The sequence below is a fragment of the Puma concolor genome, chromosome A1 (assembly GCF_028749965.1).
Source record: "Puma concolor isolate L17-30 chromosome A1, mPumCon1.1.hap2, whole genome shotgun sequence".
NCBI lineage: Eukaryota > Metazoa > Chordata > Mammalia > Carnivora > Felidae > Puma > Puma concolor.
In genome coordinates, this window is record NC_141667.1 from 220,505,486 (window position 1) to 220,526,615 (window position 21,130).

At 44.5% G+C, this 21,130-nt stretch overlaps 2 protein-coding genes across 2 annotated transcripts in view; one reads left to right on the forward strand and one right to left on the reverse strand.

Moving 5' to 3' along the window:
- The window catches only part of EBPL (EBP like), a 38,777-nt gene extending 23,259 nt beyond the window's left edge, over positions 1 to 15,518 (reverse strand). The window contains exon 1 of the mRNA XM_025924164.2: positions 15,308 to 15,518. Within this exon, the coding sequence (XP_025779949.1) occupies positions 15,308 to 15,478 (171 nt within the window). The 5' untranslated portion in view covers positions 15,479 to 15,518. The remainder of the gene's footprint in view (positions 1 to 15,307) is intronic.
- LOC112861341 (ARF like GTPase 11) overlaps positions 1 to 21,130 on the forward strand; it is a 72,345-nt gene that overhangs the window by 48,038 nt on the left and 3,177 nt on the right. The gene's annotated exons all lie outside the window — the stretch shown is intronic.

Consider the following 21,130-nt stretch of genomic DNA (forward strand, 5'->3'; position numbering starts at 1 on the left):
AAGCCACATTCAAACAGGGACAGGCTGGGCCAGTGACATTCTTAACTCTCTGAAACAGAAACTGACAAACAGGGGAGTGAATCCAAACTGATTCTGAAGGCAAGTATGTAGGAGAGGTCATGAGAGGCAGACAACACCTTGACATTATGAATAAACTCAAGTTACAAGGAAGCATGGACAAGTAAGGAAGCTGTAGTATTTGCTAGGGCTGCTATAATAAAGTACCACAAGCTGCGCGGCTTAGAGCAATACTTACCATCTCACAGTTCTGGAAGCCGGATGTGCAGGATCAATGTGTCAGCACGGCTAGTTCACTCTGAGGGTTTTGAGGGAGAGCGTATTCCAGAACTTCTCCAAGATGCTATGGGTTTGCCTGCAATCCTTGGTGTTCTGTGGCTTGTAGAAGCATCACCCTGATCTTTGCCTTCATCTTTACATGCAACATGTTTGTGTCTCTGGGTCCTGATTTCCCCTTTTTGTTTCTTTTTTTTAAGTTTATTTATTTATTTTGAGAGAGAGAATGCAAGTGCACACGTGCAAGAGAGGGGGAGGTGCAGAAGAGAATCCCAAACAGGCCCCAAGGTGTCAGAGCAGAGCCTGATGTGGGGCTCGAACCCATGAACCGTGAGATCATGACTGGAGCCAAAATCAAAGGTCTGACACTCAGCTGACTGAGCCACCCAGGTGCCCCTCAATTTCCTTTTTTGAAAGGACACCAGTCATACTGGATGAAGGCCCACCCTTAATGGCCTCATTTAACTACCTGTGTAAAGACCTCATCTCTAAGTAGGGCCACATTCTGATGTACTGAGGGTTAGGACTCCAACATGTTCTGTTGAGGGGAGGACACACTTCAACCAAAAATACATGCATATGAGTAGATGCTATGGGGACACACAAAAAGAATAAAGGGCGAGAAAGCCAGCAAGTAACAGAAAGAGAAGCAAACCTAGAGGGGAGCCATGAGGCAGTTAAGTTACCTTAACGCAGAGCTGCCTGTGAATCAGAACCAACCTCCAGTGGCCCAGCTACATCTCAGTTTCTGCTGCATTTCCATGAGTTTCCCTGTGTGCCCATCCATCACTTGAACTAGCTTGAGTAAATAAATGCAGAGGTTCTTGCCCCAAAGAGCTTCACTAAGAGGTATACCATGCAAGTAAAATCTCGAATAACACAAAAGCTTCTCTGAATCTCTTCCACAAAGTGGTTGTGATTTGGGGCCGTGATTTTGGAAGGGCAGAAACAAATTCTCCAGTGGAAAGCATCACTCTAGCCAACTTGCTTTTCATTTGGCTAATGGAGCTGATGGTCATAAAACATCTTGAGGTCTTTGGGATGAAATCAGTTTTGCAAATGAACTATGCAGCCAGGCAGTGCATCTTTGAAGATGCAAAGGTGGGAAAGTAATAGCCTTTGTCCCCAAGGGACTCACAGCTTCTGCAAGAGAGGCAGTAACTCCCTGACACCCCTCCAGAAATAGCCTGTGGTCCATCGTGATAAAGAGCTCACAAAGAGTTGGGGCAATACTGAATATAATGATAACCAGAAAATAGTGATGAAATCTGCCTCAGGGGTTTCTCTCAGAGGGGTGTGTGTGCGTGTGCGTGTGCGTGTGTGTGTGTTTGCGCGCACATACCCAGAATATGTAAAAAGCCCTTTTCCCACAAGAAACTAATCATCCCAAGACTTGGGATAAACCAGCTTTCTTCTTTCTTCTAATTCCCTTCTTTTTGTATTATTAAAAAAAAAAAAAGCTGTTCTGCCTCAGTTTAAATATAAACAATGCTGTTAGATATCTTCAAATCACTATTTCTTTACCCTTGGCAGTTTTGGGTAGATGACAGAAGACTTTCTGGAGTCAGATTTTCTGGAGGGAGAAGGCAGGACAAAAGCTAGAACAGGAAGACAAGGAGACACAGGAAAGGCTTGGAGGTCAAAAGTGAAAGAGACAGCAGGTAGGGTGACCCCCCCCCCATCTCAGGAACACCTTCAGTCCCTGGGAAACGGGGACTGTTGGTCACCCCACCATGGGGGACAAAAGGTGGCCGGGTGAGGGGGTGGCCCAGTGAGAATGTAGAGAGGTGCCTACAGCTCCAGAGCAGCTCTCTGCATCGGGAAGGAGAGTCATGTGCATCCTGCCTCTGGCTCCCTCTTTTGAGAAGGTGCCCACCCACTCAGCTAGGCTGTGCAAAGCATTTAAACGGCCACAGCTCTTCCAGTGCGGGAGCGTATGGGGCTATCAAACCTTTGATGCCACCTCCTTGTTGGAGCCCTTGGCTACTATCACTAAGCTTCCTCAAGATAGACTGTGAGGTGTAAGGCAATTCTCTTGGGTCTTGGCCATTGCCAGCAGGTTGGGTTTGGGGCATGGAGTTTCCTCAGCCCCGCGGGATCAGGGCTGCCGTGATGGCAGCGGCCGCTCAAACACAGGGTACGAGTGAAGGGGAGACACTGATTGCTGGACCAATCATAGGAGAACCTGGGGGCGATGAGCTTGGGGGTTGCTGACATTTGTAATTCCATAAATGTCTGAGCATGTGCTCCTTGTTCTTCCTTCCGATTGTGTCCCTGTCAATATCCTCATTGTGATACTGTAATTTTGCAAGGTGTTATCATTAGAGAAACTGGATAAAGTGCACATGGGATCTCTCTATATTAAAACAATACCAAGTGTTATGTACCAAATGTGTCTCCTCAAATATATCTGCTGAAGCCCTAACCCCCAGTGTGATGGTATTTAGGGGTGGGGCCTGTAGAGATGATGGAGTTTAAATGAGGTCATGAGGGTAGAGCCCCCATGATGGGATTAGCACCCTCATAAGAAGAGGAAGAGAGACAAAGGTTCTGTCTGAGCCATGTCAGGACTCAGCAACAGGCAGCCATCCGCAAGCCAAGAAGTGTCTCACCAGAACCCGACCATGGTAGCAGCATGATCTTGAACTTTCAAGCGTCTCAAACATGAGAAATAAACGTCTGTTCTGTAAGCCACCAGTCTATGATATTTTTGTTGCAACAGCTGCAGCAGACTAAGACACCAAGTGCTGGTGAGGATGTGGACCAGTTAGAACAATGAAACATTGCTGGTGGGAATGGACATCGTAGAGCCCTTTGGAAAATGTTTGGCAGTTGCTACTCTGGTTAAAGAATCACACTCCCAGGCATTTACCCAGGAGAAATGAAAACACATGCCCACACAAAGACTTGTACACAGACACTCATAGCAGCATTATTTATAAAAGTCTAAAACTGGAAACAGCGCCTAGGGGCGCCTGGGTGGCTCACTGGTTAAGCATCCAACTCTTGGTTTCAGCTCAGGTCATGATCTCGCGGTTTGTGAGTTTGAGCCCCACAGTGGGCTCTGCGTTGATGGTGGCTTTGCATTGATGGTGCAGAGCCTCCTTGGGATTCTTGCTCTCCCCCTCTGTCTCTGCCCTTCCTCGGTTCATGTTCTCTCTCTCTCTCTCTCAAAATAAATAAGTAAACTTAAAAAAATTTAAAACTAGAAACAGCACCATTTTTCATTAACTGGTAAATAGATACATAAATTGGGATATATCCATGTAGTGGGACAATATTCAGTAGCTTAAGCTAAATAAAAGACTACCTATTGTATGATTTCATTTATAGGAAATTCTAGAAAGAGTAAAACATTAATGCCAAGAAAGCAGATCAGTGTTTCCAGGTGCCAGAGGTCGGGGCGGGGAACATCTGCAAAGAGATGGGAGAAACCTCCGTAAAAAGTGACAGAAATGTTCTATATGGTGACTGTAATGGTGCTCACATAGCTCTGCACACTCACTAAACTCATCAAACTGTATTCCTAATGGGTGGGTTTTATTGTGTGCAAATTATCACTCAATAAAGCTGGAATGGGGAGAACAAGAATTTAGAAAAGTGGCTGGTTACTATATATAGATATAACTCAATAGTTTTCACTTATAGCAATCATCAGTTAAAATACAAAGGAAAAATATCTCATGGTAGCAATACAACTCTAAGAATACTTAGAAGTAATTTTTTTAAGTTTATTTGAGAGAGAGCAAGTGGGGGATGGACACAGAGAGAGGGAGAGGGAGAGGATCCCAAGCAGGCTACACACCGTTAGTGGAGAGCCCAATGCGGGGCTCAGTCTTACAAACCATGAGATCATGACCTGAACTGAAGTCAGACGCTTAACTGAATGAGGTACCCAGAAACCCCTAGAAGCAAATTTTAAGATGGGGTGCCTCAGTTGGTTGAGCATCTGACTCTTGATTCGGCTCAGGTCATGATCCCAGGATCATGAGATCAAGACCCATGTGGGGCTCCTCAGAGAGCATGGAGTCTGCTTGGGATTCTCCCTCCCTCTCTCTCTCTGTCCCTCCCCTGATCGTGCTCTCTCTAAAATAAAATTTAAAAAAAAAGAATGTTAAGAGACTATAACAAAAGATTTAAATAAATTGAGATCCACTTAGTTCTTAGAGGAGACTCATTATTGTAAAGACATCACTTAATCTCAAATTAATGTATGGATTTAAGAAAATCCCAAACCGAATGCAAATTGGTGCAGCCACTCTGGAAAACAGTGTGGAGGTTCCTCAAAAAATTAAAAATAGACCTACCCTATGACCCAGCAATAGCACTGCTAGGAATTTACCCAAGGGATACAGGAGTGCTGATGCATAGGGGCTCTTGCACCCCAATGTTTATAGCAGCACTTTCAACAATAGCCAAAGTATGGAAAGAGCCTAAATGTCCATCAACTGATGAATGGATAAAGAAGTTGTGGTTTATATACACAATGGAGTACTACGTGGCAATGAGAAAGAATGAAATATGGCCCTTTGTAGCAACGTGGATGGAACTGGAGAGTGTGATGCTAAGTGAAATAAGTCATACAGAGAAAGACAGATACCATATGGTTTCACTCTTATGTGGATCCTGAGAAACTTAACAGAAACCCATGGGGGAGGGGAAGGAAAAAAAAAAGAGGTTAGAGAGGGAGAGAGCCAAAGCATAAGAGACTCTTAAAAACTGAGAACAAACTGAGGGTTGATGGGGGGTGGGAGGAAGGGGAGGGTGGGTGATGGGTATTGAGGAGGGCACCTTTTGGGATGAGCACTGGGTGTTGTATAGAAACCAATTTGACAATAAATTTCATATATTGAAGAAAAAAAAAGAAAATCCCAAACCAAAATACCAAGTTTCAGAACCTGGCAAATTCATCTGAAATTCATGTGGAAGAATTCATTTTAAAGTGTTTAAAAATGAGTGGTAAGAAGTTTGCTTTGTCAGATGGATACTAAAGTTCACTATAAGGAAGGCACCTGGCTGGCTCAGTCGGCAGAGTATGCCTCCTGATCTTGGGGTCACGAGTTCGAGCCCCATATTGGGCATGAAGCCTACTTAAAAAAATAAGAAGGGATGCTTGGGTGGCTCAGTCAGTTAAGTGTCCGACTTTGGCTCAGGTCATGATCTCGCGGTTTCTGAGTTTGAGCCCTGCATCGGGCTCTGTGCTAATGGCTCTGTGCTGACAGCTTGGAGCCTGGAGCCTGCTTTGGATTCTGTGTCTCCCTCTCTCTCTCTGCTCCTCCCCTGCTCACGCTCAGTCTCTCTCTCTCTCAAAAATAAAGAAAAACACTAAAACTTTTTTTTTTTTTCAATAAAAAAAAGGGAAAAAAGAGATTATCCTTTGGGGTGCCTGGTTAGTGCAGTTGGTAGGGCATGGGACTCCTGATCTCAGGGTAGTGAATTTGAGCCCCGCATTGGGTATAAAGATTATAAATAAGTAAACTTAAAAAAAAAAAAAAGAAATAAAATTCAGGATAAGGCTAAAGTAATAGAAACTCTATAGACAGAACAGAAACTAAAATATTCATAAAACAACCAAATTTTATTTTTTATTTTTCTTATTATTTTTTTTTATCTGAGAGAGAGAGAGATAGAGAGAGACAGAGAGGGGCAGAGAGAGGGAGGGAGGGAGGGGGAGAGAGAGAGAGAGAGAGAGAGAGAGAGAGAGAGAGAGAGAGAATCTTAAGCAGGCTCCACACTCAGCATGGAGTGTGGGCTTGATCCATGACCCTAGGATCATGATCTAAGCAGAAATCAAGAGTCGGATGCTTAACCAACTGAGCCACCCAGTCGCCTCCGTAACCACATTTTAAAAATCTCCCAATTTATCTATGCATAATACGTGGGAAAAGGATGGATTAGTCAACAAATGCAGCTGAGACACCTTCTCGGCCAAACAGAAGAGCGTGCATAAGGAAATGTGAGTGACATCATCTGTGCTATCATGTGACATCCCTTTCAGATCAATAAGGAAAGATGAGCCCTACAGAAAAACAGGCTATTAGGAGGTGGACTCTACGGATCTAAGCCTCAAATTCTTATTTTAAGCCTGGCACAGAACAGCAGGCTTGCTGGCCTTCTAGAAAGCATGGGGCTCCGTCAGTGAGGGTATCAGCTGTGATCACGATGGAGCAAAGGTTACACACTCCTTTTCTTCTGGGAATCACGTAAGTCTCCTGGGATCTCACGAGACCCTACAAAAAAAGGAAAACCCCTACTAACTGAGGTTGAATTTCCAACTGCTGGACAAGATGCGAGCTAGCCAATTCAATTTATTTTGATTGTTTTCAGTTCTATTAAACATCCTACAGAAGTAAAGATACCTGCTCTAGGAATTTATTATAGATTTTTGGCTGGTTTTAGTGGCAAAAGCAATTAGACATAACCTGAGGTTGCACAGTCGGTTCAATTATCCATGCTAAGGAAGGGTACACAACTGTTAAGAAAAAGGATATCAGGGCACCTGGCTGGCTTAGTCAGTAGAGCACATAACTCTTGATCATGGGGCCGTGAGTTTGAGCCCCACATAGGGTGAAGAGATTACTTAAAAAAAAGAGAGAAGGGATATCTTGGCTTTGGTCCCCTGGAAAGCATTATACTGTGTTCCACTACTTTTATGGGAATTGTTCTCCCAGGGAGACTGGAAGGTGGAAGCAGGTGGGGGGGGGGGTGGGAAATGAAAAAGAGAAGGACAAACCAGGTCTGAGGCAGCATTATTAAGCTTAGTAACTTAGTAGCAGCACTCAGTAACAGGCTAGCGGTCTCAATCTTGAATTTTTCCAGAGACTGTATGAACTACTGCTTCTCTAGGGAGTCCTTCTCTGGGGAAGGGAGGAAGAAGAATTGATCCCGGGGCTCCTAAATGTCACTGCCGAAGGTTCATTCCATGGCAGGTGTGTAGAAGGTGAGTGGGTCTCAAGGATCTCACACCTCAGCTGCGTCCAAGGGACCTGGGGCAGGAGGCGAGAGCAGGTGCTGCCTGCTCCGGGAGGCGAATGAAGTCAAAGTTAGAGTTGGCTGCCATGGTGGTGGCTGGACAGAACATTTTGTCAAGGGTGAAATGAGACCAAGAACTGACTTGAGCCAGGGCAAAAGAGGTATCTGATTCAATAATGACACCTAGCACTGGCCCAGGTGTGAGAAAGTTGCTGATGGGAATATAAATGGTCACTATCTTTCTGGAGTTTTTAAAAACTCTTTTCCTTTAGGCCCATCAACCCTACTTTCAGGATTTATCCTGGGTAAACAATTATACAAGTTCAGGAAAATGCACAGAGTGCCTTCGATATAATTGCCGGCAACTGAAAAGAGCCTTAAGTCCCACAATTAAGGATTGGTTAAATAGATTATAATAAAATACAATATAGTCCTCTGGAGTTATTTAAAATTATGAGGCAGTTCAAGAGATAGTGATATGGATGGTCACTGAACACAGTTAAGTGAAAAAAGCAACAGAGAATGATTAGTATGACCCCATTTTTATAAAAAAGAACTCTGAAAAACATTTATCTGGATATATATTTTCATATAAATTCTGGAAGACTATTCTTAAGAATACTAACCGTAATAATCTCTGGCTAGTTTTACCTTCTTCCTTTTGGATATGTAAATGTTATATGTTTTGCAACGATCCTGGGAATACACAATTTAAACTAATGTTCCCTCTACCACTCTCGTTCTCTCTCTAAAAATAAAATAAAATAAAATAAAATAAAATAAAATAAAATAAAATAAAATAAAATAAAATAAATAAAATAAAATAAAATAAAATAAAATAATAAATTTATAAAAAACGGGCGCCAGGTGGCTCAGTTGATTAAGTATCTGACTCTTGACTTCAGCTCAGGTCATGAATCTCATGGTTTGTGGGACTGAGCTCTGAGTTGGGCTCCGTGCTAGGCGTGGGGCCTGTTTGGAATTCTTTCTCTCTCCCTCTCTCTCTCTCTCCCTCCCTCTCTCTCTCATCACTCTTGTGTGCACTCTCTCTCTCTCCTTATAAAAATAAAATACAATAATTTAAAAAACGATTTACGCCAATTTTGTTTTAAAAAGACTGACGCAGAAAAAACATTCTAACCTTTTAGATATTTGAGCTATTTGAGGCTTAGCATGTGACTGATAACTACTATAAATTAAAATGATAGAATCATTCTTCCATTCATTGAATATTAACAAATTCTCCAGAACGGCTGGTACAAACCAGGCACCATGCCAGGTACTGGGGATAGAGGAAGACCAAATACTTACAAACTGTGTTTCATGTTACAAAAGGAAAAAAAAAAAATCAACATGGTATTTCCCTAGAACATCTCTTCCATTTCAAAGGGAATCAATTTTAGCTGCATTAAAATTTTTTGAAGTATTTATACATTTCATCTTATATTTTAGGTCAATTACAAAAAGACATTCAATTAAATGGTAAAATGTACTTAAAAGTTTTTGAATATCAGTCATAAAAAATACAAAAAACAAATTGAGAATCCAGATCAGGAGGCCAGTAAGAAGATATATATGTAGACCTTCTTTTGTTATTATAGAGTTTAATGAGGTTCTGAGCTTCCGAGCAGCCAAGTGAAAGGGGAAAAACATTAACATTGTTCTCGCTGTGAGAAAGCAATAGACCAATTTTTTAAGGAGAAACTAAGCTTCTCCCAGCACTACCTGCAAAAGAAATTTCTCACATGGGTTATGCTGAGAGTGACATCAATAACTGTTATTCTCCGTATGAAACACCTAGGGAAAAATTCTCTGCTGCTCTCGAAGTTCTGAGAGGGCACAGGCCATCCGTTCTCTCTGTGTCCAGCACAGCACCGGGCACCCAGGTGGACTCCAATCTTGTGGACTTGAGGAGCACCAGAATAGGATTTCATTCTGAGCTGTGGCTACACAGACATCTGTCCCTATTGCTAGGTGGCACGTCTTATGCAATGACGTTAGAAAACAAACTGAGTTCTGGTCTGCAGAACTGCAAGGGCCGTGCACCCACACCCTGAAAAAGGCCAGCAGGTCACTATGGGTGCTGTTCTTTGGACTTGCAACTTGGCATCATTTCTAAGCTTGTGTTAGGGTTCTCCCAAGACACAGAACAGTGGATGGGCATACACACAGACACACACACACGAAGAGGCTGAGTCTGAGGAAGTGGTTTATAGGATTATGAAGGCTGACAAGTGCCATAACCCACAGGGTGAGTGAAAGCTGGAGACCCAGGAAAGCTGATGATGTAGTTTTAGTCTGAGGCCGGAGGCCTGAGACCCAGGAGAACTGACAATGTAGCTTTAGTCCAAAGGCTACACACAGGCTTGAGAGCCAGGAAAAGCCACTGTGTCAGTTTGAGACTGAAGGAGGAAAAGGCCAATGCACCGGTGCGAAGGCAGTCAGCCAGGAGGCATTCTAGCTCTTTCTACGGAAGGTCAGCCTTTTTGTTGTATTCAGCTGAGTGGATGGGGTCCACTCACATTTAGGGAGGGCAATCTGCCTTGCTCAGTCTACCAATTTAAATGTCATTTAATTTAATTAATGTATTTATTTTAAAGTAGGCTCCACACCCAACATAGGGCTTGAACTCGCGACCCTGAAATCAAGAGTCACGTGCTCTACGGACTGAGCCAGCCAGGCGCCCCATAAATGTTCATCTTATCCAAAACACCCTCGCAGAACATTCAGGATAACACGTGGGCGAATAACTGGCCATGCCACGGCTCAGCCAGGTTGACACAGAAAATTAACCACCACAAAGCTTTACCACTAATATTCAGCAAGGCCAACCGTGACTCACCAGATCTGCCAAACGGCACGGAGGCTATAAATGCATTCACCAGAGAGGGTATCTATCTTAGAGCAAAACCAACGAAGAGGAAAAGGAAAACAGAGACAGTAACAGACTGTGAGCTAAAAGGCAACTTGAGACCTAATGATAAAGCAAGTAGGAGCAGGAAGAAATTTTTAGAATCCCAAGAGTCGGAGGCTGAAGTCATTGTGGTGGAAGGTGGGAACAGATGGTGATGCTAAATGGAAAAGGGTAATGTCCAAAATACACAAATTAATAGGGACTTGAGCAGCCACTGGGACTCAGGACTTGTTAAAGAACGATTCATGGGGGTTAAGGTGGAATGAATGGAGACAACTGAAGCCCGTGTTTTCAGTGACAACTGCCCCTCACCCTGATGGACAAGCCTCGGTCAGGCTCTCAGTGACAGAAGTGTGGGAGGAACTAGTCAGACGGGTTTGTTGCGAGGACATGTGGTAGACTGAGGCAGGTTCAGCTCTGCTGTGCGTTAATTCACGCAGGCAGGCACCGCACCAGACAGCATGTGCTACACAGCCCACTTCTCTGCCCCTTCACTCTTCCTTCGACCATGGTCTTGCTCACAGATGCTCCCAGACCTTCCCCTCTCAGACAGAACCCAAGATTCCTGCCTGGTCCCTCGATGTCTGTTGAGCTCCCTGCTTACACCCCCCACCTCTTCCTCCCACCAAATCTCTTGGAGGTCTTCATAGGCTGCCTCCATGTCTTTGCTACCCCACCTGCTAAGCCCTTGTCTTTAGCTTCTCAAACAATACTACTTTTACCAATGACTTTTTTTTTTAAGTAAACTTTACACCCAATGCAGGGCTTGAACTCATGACCTAAAATCAAAAAGTCAAAGGCTCCACCAACTGAGCCAGCCAGATGCCCCTACAAATGGTTTCTTCTTCTTCAAGTTTATTCATTGAGAGAGAGAGAGAGAGAGAGAGAGAGAGAGAGAGAGAGAGCTGGGGAAGGGCAGAGAGAGAGAGGGAGAGAGAGGATCCCAAGCAGGCTCTGCGTTAACAGCACAGAGCCCAATGCGGGGCCCGAACTCAAGAACCATGAGATCATGCTGAAACCGAGAGTCAGTCCCTTAACCGACTGAGCCACCCAGGTGCCCCCTACCAATAGCTTCTTAATCACTGGACCCAGAGGCTCTGGCTCAGCCCTCACCATTTTTTTTTTAAATGGTGCTACAACAATTAACAGTGATGTTGAAATTCCTTCCCTTGGGTCCCAGGGCCCAGCACTACCCTGGTTCTTGGTCTGGTCCACTGGTCCGGTCCACTGTCTCCCCTTCCTACTCGTTCAATATATATACATTTTTAGACACTTGAAGATTCTGCTCTCATTCCTCAGCGTTTGCACCTTTCTATTCTCTCCTCAGAAATCACTCACTCCCAGAGCTTCCTGCTGTCTCCTCCAACGCAGTAAAAAGGTCCAACTCTCTCCATTCTGCCCTGAATCCATCTCACCAGCTTGTCTTGGGTTTTCAACTGCCTTCTGACCATTTCTCCTCAACTACACACCAGAACCCCAGATTCATAGTTCTAATATCTGATCTTCCTGTCTTCGTTAACCTTGTCAACATTATCCGTGTTAGCCAGATTCTAAACTCCAACATCATCTCCTTCCCTGATGTATAAGCGGTCACTGTGACCTATAACATTCTCCCCTGGAAGGTCTCTCGTATTTCTCTCTCCTCCCCATCTTAACTTCCAATAACACCTTAGCTCAGCCCTCTTTCATCTCCTAAAATACTGCAATTGTTTTTAGCTGATCTTCTTGCCCCTCAACTATCCTTTGCAATCCAGCATGCACTGCGCTGGGAGAGCATTCTCCATGTATATCTCGTATTCCTGCACTGACTGAGGTCCCTGAGCACAGGCATTTACACCAATTTAAGAATATTTACATAAGGAGACACTCCAAGGTAGTAAAGCCTGGAGAGACCTCTCCCTCCCAAGATGTTCCAGGGTGGTAAAGATAAAGACCCTGCCTTTCCTCCCCAGAGATCTGTTTACATTCTGAGTAAAGATAAACACTCTCCGCAGAGAAGTAGGAGCAGGTCACCAGCAACTCCATATGAGATGGGAGCCTAAGTGTGCAGTTCCTCACCGGTAATGCACCCATTGCATGGGCAGGTACCAACGGGCCCTCCTCACTGTGTTGCCCTGTGGCACGTAGGGGAATCAATCAGGATAATTTACTTCTTTTCCAGGTAGACCCTGTGTTCTAGTCAATCAGGATGTGTTTCCCAAAACACAGGCATACATATCCTTCCTCCGCGCCCTGGCCATGCCTAGAATGCTATACTTAGATTGCAGATGAGGGGGAAAAACCAGGAGGCACCAGTGCACAACACGCCCACGGTCAACTCTGAGAAACAGTGAGCCAGACCACCGATTTCTTTTTTTTTTTTTTTTTTTCAACGTTTTTATTTATTTTTTTGGGACAGAGAGAGACAGAGCATGAACGGGGGAGGGGCAGAGAGAGAGAGGGAGACACAGAATCGGAGACAGGCTCCAGGCTCCGAGCCATCAGCCCAGAGCCTGACGCGGGGCTCGAACTCACGGACCGTGAGATCGTGACCTGGCTGAAGTCAGACGCTTAACCGACTGCGCCACCCAGGCGCCCCCACCGATTTCTTTATGTATGCTGCCATGGCCCCTTCTAGGTGCACTGGTGGGAAATCAGCCTGGCCATAACCAACTGAAGACCAGTGCGGCAGCCCCTGGTGACCACAGTCCAGTTGGACATCGGGGAGCTGAAGTGCCCTCTGGGAACGCTTAGCTTGAAACACTGTTGAACCGGGAGCTCTGCATTTGATGGTGTCCAACAAATCCAAACATTTCCTCCCCTCTGAGAAAGTTAAAGGGGTAAGAAGAGGCAGCTCAGGTTCCAGTGTGAATAAGTGAGTTGTAGTTTCAGTTCTCCGTGAGGCTCTATTTTCCAATCCTAGCCTCTGCCACATTTCTCGGTATTCGTGCAGCAAACTCCCTACCAAAGAGAATACGGGCATGTGTCTTTCTTGCAGGCCTCAACCTTAATCCAAGTGCCCCCCTCACCGATCCCTAAGGTAAGTATACACAGATGCTAGTCAAAGAACTGTGTGTAAACGGCAAAACAGAAACATACCCATTAATATGAGCTGGTTCAATTATCGTATTTCATCATGAATTATAAGATACATCCCAATTTTGGGGCACCTGGGTGGCTCAGTTGGTTAAGCGTCCGACTTCAGCTCAGGTCATGATCTCACGGTCCCTGAGTTTGAGCCCTGAGTCGGGCTCTATGCTGACAGCTCAGAGCCGGGAGCCTGCTTCCGATTCTGTGTCTCCCTCTTTCTCTGCTCCTCCCCTACTCACTCTGTCTCTCCCTCAAAAATAAATAAACATTAAAAAAAAAAAAAAGATACATCCCAATTTCACAGACATAAAATATCAATAAAATAGCCCACAGTGGTTTTATGTCATTGGTCATTCTAATATGGGGGGAAAAATGTGCACTTTTTAAAAAACTAAGGTACGGTGCATTCATACAGTGGACTCTTCTGCAGTTGGGACAGGTATAATAAGAGCTGTGGGAGGGACATTTCCTTCAGGACAGAGGGTGGGAGGAAACCAGAGCAACGACTCCATGCATCGGGTCATATACCTCAAGTTGCCACAAATGGAGATGTACCTGGTGTTACCTGTAAAAGGCTGCGCTTGAAAGGCAGACTTGATTTTATTAAACTAGGTGATGGACATATGGGTATATGTCTTAGTATTATTATACATTTTTGTACGTCTAAAATATGTTATAATACATTTTCTTTAAGCGGGCCTAGCCACCTGTTTTGCTGCCCCTGTTCTTTGGGAGACCCTGTGTCCAACGAGAGCTTAAAAAGTCAATTCCATAAACAAAAGAGTTGAAGGAACTATTCGCTGTCTCTTATTTCCACTTGTAAACTGTTAGGAAAGAAAGAATTTCGCATTCCAGTAACATCTGGTATGTGCACATATCCAATTGATAAACATTTAGAAACCTAAATAATTATGAAAGATCTTGCTTTCTCCTTTCTTAATACTATAGACTCTGGTTTCACATCAACCACAGGTCTACCTAGATTTAAGCAAGGTCAAATTTGCAAAAAAGCTATTTTGGCATAGTTATTAAAAAAAAAAAAACTTAGGGGCGCCTGGGTGGCTCAGTCGGTTAAGCGTCCGACTTCGGCTCAGGTCATGATCTCACGGTCGGTGAGTTCAGGCCCCGCATCAGGCTCTGTGCTGACGGCTCAGAGCCTGGAGCCTGTTTCAGATTCTGTGTCTCCCTCTCTCTCTGACCCTCCCCCGTTCATGCTCTGTCTCTCTCTGTCTCAAAAATAAATAAACGTTAAAAAAAAAATTAAAAAAAAAAAACAACAAAACTTAAAAGTGTGTGCATAGTGGAAGGGGGCATTTCAATAGAATTCCCTTAAATACTAACCTCCTCGCTATTTATAAAGTGGTTTGAATTTTGAGGGACACGATTCTCAAAGCCCGGTTTGATACCAAGGGTGCAAGCTCTGGAGCCAGACTCAAGTCAGAACTCAAGGTGGGTGGCACGGTGAAGTCACCTAACTTCCCAGGGCTTGCTTTCTCCTCTGTAAAATAGGGTCAATAAATAAGTTACAGGGTATTGTAAAGATCAGAAATATTAAACACAGCGCTGTGCCTGGCATACAGTCATTACCCAAAACATGGTGATTACTTTTAGGACACCGGGCTTTTTTGTTTTGGTACAGGCTTGCGGACTTTGCGCAGTGCGCCTCCTCGTCTCTCCTTGCTCTCTTTGGAGCATTCAAAAACTCTCTCGCTCTCCATTAGTTTCAGTTCAAATGTGCAGGTTACAAGTCAAGAAAGCCAAGGCCTTTGGGCTGCTTACAATCAAACTAACATAACAGTACAGAAATAATTTTCAGAGATTTTTTGTTCGCTTGTTTTTAATTTGGTAGAAGAACGGCTGCGCCCCCTGGGAAGATGCGCTTTCTACGGACTAGGGAACCGAGAGGTGGTGCAGCATCGCGGCCTCCAAGCACCTTCGGGGTCTCCGCAGACTTCCCGCCCCAGGGCTTGGGGCCGCCAAAGGGTCTCCCGGTCCTCTACCGGAAACTCCCGCTACCGGGGAGGGGAGGGTCCCGAGAGCGGCGGCGTCCGCACTTACCAGGGCGAAGTGCACCAGGGCGTCATAGCACAGCCAGGCGAGCACGCCGCGGTCCGCCGCCGCCCGCCCGCGGCCCAGGCGCAGGCCCAGCGCGCAGCCCGCGACCAGCAGCGCGGCGCACAGCAGCAGCGAGCGCCCCGCCGCAGCCCCCAGCTCCCAGCCCGCGCCCATGCTTCCGGCGGCGGCCGGGAGAGCCAGGAAAGGGGGGGGGGGGGGGGATGCCGAGAAGGGGCGGAGCGGGGCCGCCGGGGAGGGGCGGGGCCGCTCGGTCTGGGCGGGCGGGTGAACGGCTTCCCTTCCCGTCTGGCGTCCCGGCCACCCAGCTGCGCCTGGAGCTTTTCAGAAGAGTGAGGATCTTGCTCCGCGAAGTCGCTCAACTGCCAGAACCAAACCTGTTCCCAGCCCAACACCAAGGGACTGGTAGTAGAGCCACATTTTCTGATGCGGTTTGATTTTCCACAAGGTTCAAAACCTTAAGCAACAAAGTGAAGTCCAAAATGTTAGAAATTTGGCCCATAGACTGGGAAGAATTTTAGGGAGCAAAGAGTCTAATTAGGATCCTGCAAGTCTTGCAGGAGAGGTGAGGGCCAAGGGCATTTTCAGCCACCAGCAGGCTTTTTAAAGCTGTTGTGGCTTACTCTGACCCTTTTTTTTTCCTCGCTTCCAAGGGATTTTTAATTTTTTTCTGTAATTTACTTATTTTTTATAATTTACATCCTAGTTAGTTAGCATGTGGTGCAATAATGGTTTCAGGAGTAGATTCCTTAAGCCGCTTACCTATTTAGCACATTCCCCCCTCCCACAACCCCTCCAGCAACCCTGTTTATTCTCTGTATTTAAGTGTCTTATGTTTTGTCCCCCTCCCTGTTTTTATATTATTTTTGTTTCCCTTCCCATATGTTCATCTGTTTGGTCTCTTAAAGTCCTCATATGAGTGAAGTCATATGATATTTGTCTTTCTCTGACTAATTTCGCTTAGCATAATACCCTCCAGTTCCATCCATATGGTTGCAAATGGCAAGATTTCATTCTGTTTGATTGCCGAGTAATACTCCATTGTATATATGTACCACATCTTCTTTATCCATTCATCCCAATTGCTGGGTCATACGGTAGTTCTATTTTTAATTTTTTGAGGAACCTCCATACTGTTTTCCAGAGTGGCTGCACCAGCTTGCATTCCCACCAACAGTGCAAAAGAGATCCTCTTTCTCTGCATCTTTGCCAACATCTGCTGTTGCCTGAGTTGTTAATGTTAGCCATTCTGACAGGTGTGAGGTGGTATCTCGTGGTTTTGATTTGTATTTCCCTGATGATGAGTGATGTTGAGCATTTTTTCATGGGTTGGTTGGCCATCTGGATTTCTTCTTTGGAAAAGTGCCTATTCATGCCTTTTGTCCATTTCTTCACTGGATTATTTGTTATTTGGGTGTTGAGTTTGATAAGTTCTCCATAGATTTTGGATACTAACCCTTTATCTGATATGTCATTTGCAAATATCTTCTCCCATTCCATCGGTTGCCTTTTAGTTTTGCTGATTTTTTCCTTCACTGTGCAGAAGCTTTAGCAGCAAAAGTATGGGGCAGAAGAGCAATAGGTCATATTGGCTTGACACTAGATTCTTTTAACATTATCTTATCTAACGGCACTACAATCCTAGGAGGTCAATGTTTTCCTAGTTAACAAACAGGAAAACAGCCTCATACAAAGTAACTTGTCTAAGGACTCTCAGTGATAGCAGAAGCCAGAACCCATGACTGCATCTGAGGCCTTTGTGTTCTGACCCTGCACGCTGACTTCTTAGAAGGCAATTATAGCCCTCCTCTAATGAAGTGCCACTTTGTCCTGATCACATTAACCTTTTCTCTCTGCTTTTGCTAGCATCTTGTTTGTTTGCTTTGAACCTTCTCCCCTCTCCCTTCCTTAGGCCTCTGTTACTTAGAGACTTAGCACTGGAGAAAGGTCTCAGAGTTTAAAAAGACTGTAACTCCTGTTGACCAACCCTGTCTTTTCACTTTTGGATAGCCAGATAAAATACAGATGACCAGATAAACTTGAGTTTCAGATTAAAAAAAAAAAAAAAAAGAATGTTTAAATACTTAAAGTATCACTAGGGTACCTATGCTAAAAAATTATTCTTGTTTTCAAAGAGGACATTATGCTCAGTGAGATTAAGTCAGTCACAAAAACAGGACGAGTGTTATGATGTCATTTATATCTGGTATCTAAAGTAGTCATATTCCTAGATACAGAAAATAGAAGTTGCCAGAGGCTTGGGGGAGAATGAAAAAGGGGAGTTGTTTAATGGCTAGAGTTCAGTTTTGCCAGATGAAAAAGTTATGGAGTATGGTTGCACAAAGATGTGAATATACTTAACACTGCTGAACTGTACACTTGAAAATGGTTAAGATGGTAGGGGCACCCGGGTGGCTCAGTCAGTTAAACATCCGACTTGGGCTCAGGTCACGATCTCGCGGTTTGTGGGTTCCAGCCCCACATGGGGCTCTGTGCTGACAGTTCAGAGCCTGGAGGCTGCTTCAGATTCTGAGTCTCCCTCTGTCTCTGCCCCTCCCCCACTCAGACTCTGTCTCTCTCAAAAATAAACATTAAAAAATGGTTAAGATGGTAAATTTTATGTTGTGTGTATTTTACCACAATTTAAAAATATGATTTCTGGCACTGAGCACCTTTCTCCCCTAGTCATTCCTTGTATAATGTTTCATATAGCAGCTAACACCAGATAAATTATCTAATTTATTTACACACTTATTGCTAGTCTCTTGCCACTCAAGTATAAGCTCCACACGGCCAGGGACTGCAGATATCCCTGGCACCTGTCAGAGTCTGGGATATAATAGCTGCTCAATTAAGTAAGTGCTGACTGATGAAGAGAGTATGGTCCATCCTGTCACCTATGCTTTGGATTCTCTCTTGTAACTTAGAAAACTGACGATCACTCTTCTCATGTATATTCAGCAACTTTCTCAATTGGATTTCCCCTACCAATTTCCCCACTCATCCTTCAGTGACCCTGACCTCCCCTTCAGAGCAAAATAAAAACCTGATCGATGTCTCCATACTGTGTCTCTACTCCTCAGTCCTTCCTAGTTTCCACCCTCATTGCCTCAGTGATCCAGCTCTAAGGTGATTGGTGACCTCCCTTATCACTAACCCAAAGGACATTTTCTGTCCTTGCTTTACTTGACTTCTCTACAGCATCAGTGGGCACCAGAATCTCTTTTCCCTCCGTTTTCTGAGGAAACACACAGCATTTTCTTTTTACCTCCCTATCCATACCTTCTGTTCCTTTTGCAAGCTCATCCTCCACTACATGCCCATTAACTCCACAGCACTGCCCTGAGCCGTGTTTTCCTTCCAAATGCTGGACCCAGGCAGTCTCATCCTCACCCCCTGCACTAATAACCACCCAAACAGGCAGGAGGTTCAAATCTCTAGCTTAGCTCTCTCCTCTAAGCTCCAGACCAGTATTTCCAATTGCCCTACTTGACAATCATTTAGATGTCTCAACATAACCCAAACTGAACTCATCACCCTCTGTTCGCTATGTCTGAGTGTTCCCTATCTTGTGTTAACTTCCACTCATCAGTTATTGAAACTCAGAAACCTAGAAATCATCCTTGACACTTCCTGCTCCCCAAACTCCAGATCTAAGGCATCACCAACTCCTGTCTATTTTAGCTGCTGAGTATCTCTTGATCCCATCCACTTCATGGACCAAGTTGTTGAGCCTCTCTTGCCTCAGTGCTTCACGCTCACTAATGTGACCTCTACACATCACTAACCCCGAGTACGTTTCCTGTCCTTACCTTACTAGGCAATGATTATTACACACGATTCTTCTGTCATCACTCTGTAATGGTAATGTGTAATAATAACGATAATGGGTAGTGATTTCCCATTTCTCTTATAATGACTTACCAGCTGTGGGGACTGGCCCTTACCTATCTCTTTAGCCTCTCCCATGCCCCTAGTAATCCTGCTCCCCATCCTTATTTTTGTTCTAGTTATACCTGCTTTCTTTCACTCCCTTTAACTCGCCATGGTGCTTCCTGTATGCCTGAAGACATTGAAAGGACACATATAAATACAGTCTGATGAGGAAAAACTGGGCTGAAATTGGAAATATGGCACTTACACATTTTTTTAAAGTTTACTTATTTTGAGAGAGAGAAAGAGCATGAGCAGGTGGGGGTGCAGAGGGGGAGAGAGAGAAACCTAAGCAGGCTCTGTGCTGTCAGTGCAGAGCCCAACGTGGGGCTCGATCTCACGACTGTGAGATCATGACCTGAGTTGAAATCAAGAGTTGGACCCTTAACCGAATGAGCCACCCAGGTGCCCCAGCACTTACAAATTCTCATATTTAGGTTCGGAAGTATAAATGCCAACCTACTGAGTCAAAGAGAGCTGATGACAAGGGGAGCTGAGGCTGTTACTTGATGATGTCTAATTATGATGAAGCTGGCAAAATAGAGAATATCTCCACAATAATAGAATTAAGTATCCAGGGGCACCTGGGTGTCTCTGTCAGTTGAGCGTCGGACTCTTGAGTTCAGCTCAGGTCATGATCTTGCGGTTTGTGAGTTCAAGCCCCGCCTCAGCTCTGTGCTAATGGTGCAGACCCTGCTTGGGATTCTGTCTCTCCTTCTCTCTGTTCTTCCGCTTGTGCTCTCTCTCTCTCAAAATAAATAAACTCAAAAAAATTTAGAATAGAATTAAGTGTCCAGATAATGGAATGTTCCTATTCCACTGTACCCACAAACTAGTCACATCACAGTGTATTATTGGGGTCTTTGGGATGCACCATGTGACAGGAACCAGTTCCCAGAGTGGCTCTGTAAGCTGTTGCTTGAAATGCATGGGGTGTTCAGGTTGAGGAAGGCAACTGTGGAGAGCAGAGCTGCCTCTTCTGCTAACTAGGAGTAACAGAAAGTTTATTTATAAAGATGGTCATTTACGAGAGGCGCCGTTGGTTCAGTATTAAGAAAAGAGTTAGTAACAAGTAATGCTACTCGACAGAGTAGAACAGGCTCACTTAGTGTTTCATCATTGCTTCTCCAACTCTCCGATTCCTACTCTTGACGGAATGTTTCCATAAAATGGCCTGCCTCAAAAATCTGATTTTATCTTTAAAACGTTATGCAAAATGTGTCCTTTACTCTGTAACGCTTAGGCTTGTATTACCATAAAACTGCTCTACTTATCATCAAGTAAAACTGCTGTCCCGTGAAGATATGCCTTGTTTGTCTTGTGCAATCACACATTACCTGGCAGAAGGCCACATTTATTTGGGCACCAGAGTTTGAAAAAAGAGATTTACTCGAGAAGGTAGATAGCAGTTTTGTTAGGGTATGGAAGAGGGATGTTGTAGAAGTTCCCTGCAGGGAATACATCCTTTGTAGCATGACTCAACGATAGTTCCGCTGCTTTGATCATTTTTAATAAACTTGTAAGCTTCCTGATGGGGCCAGTCTCTCACAATGCTTCAAAGAAATGCTTTTCAGAATTATGTATGCTGTGATTTTCTGGTCCAACCCAGCTTTCCTAGAGGACTTAACTATCTCAACTAAAAATGTCTGAAAAACACTGCTACAAAGCAGTGTTGAGAAAACTGTGGGCAATCAACACATTTGCTTATTTCACACACCTTGTTTTTTTAGCCACAGGATAAATTCAAGGTTAGTAGTTCCTCCATCTTCCCATTTCCCTCCTAAGTCCTATGCAACAGATGGGGCTTAGTATTACCAGGAGTTCCTACAGATGGGTGACAGTGCTGACTCTGATCTCTCCTAAAATGGAGAATGA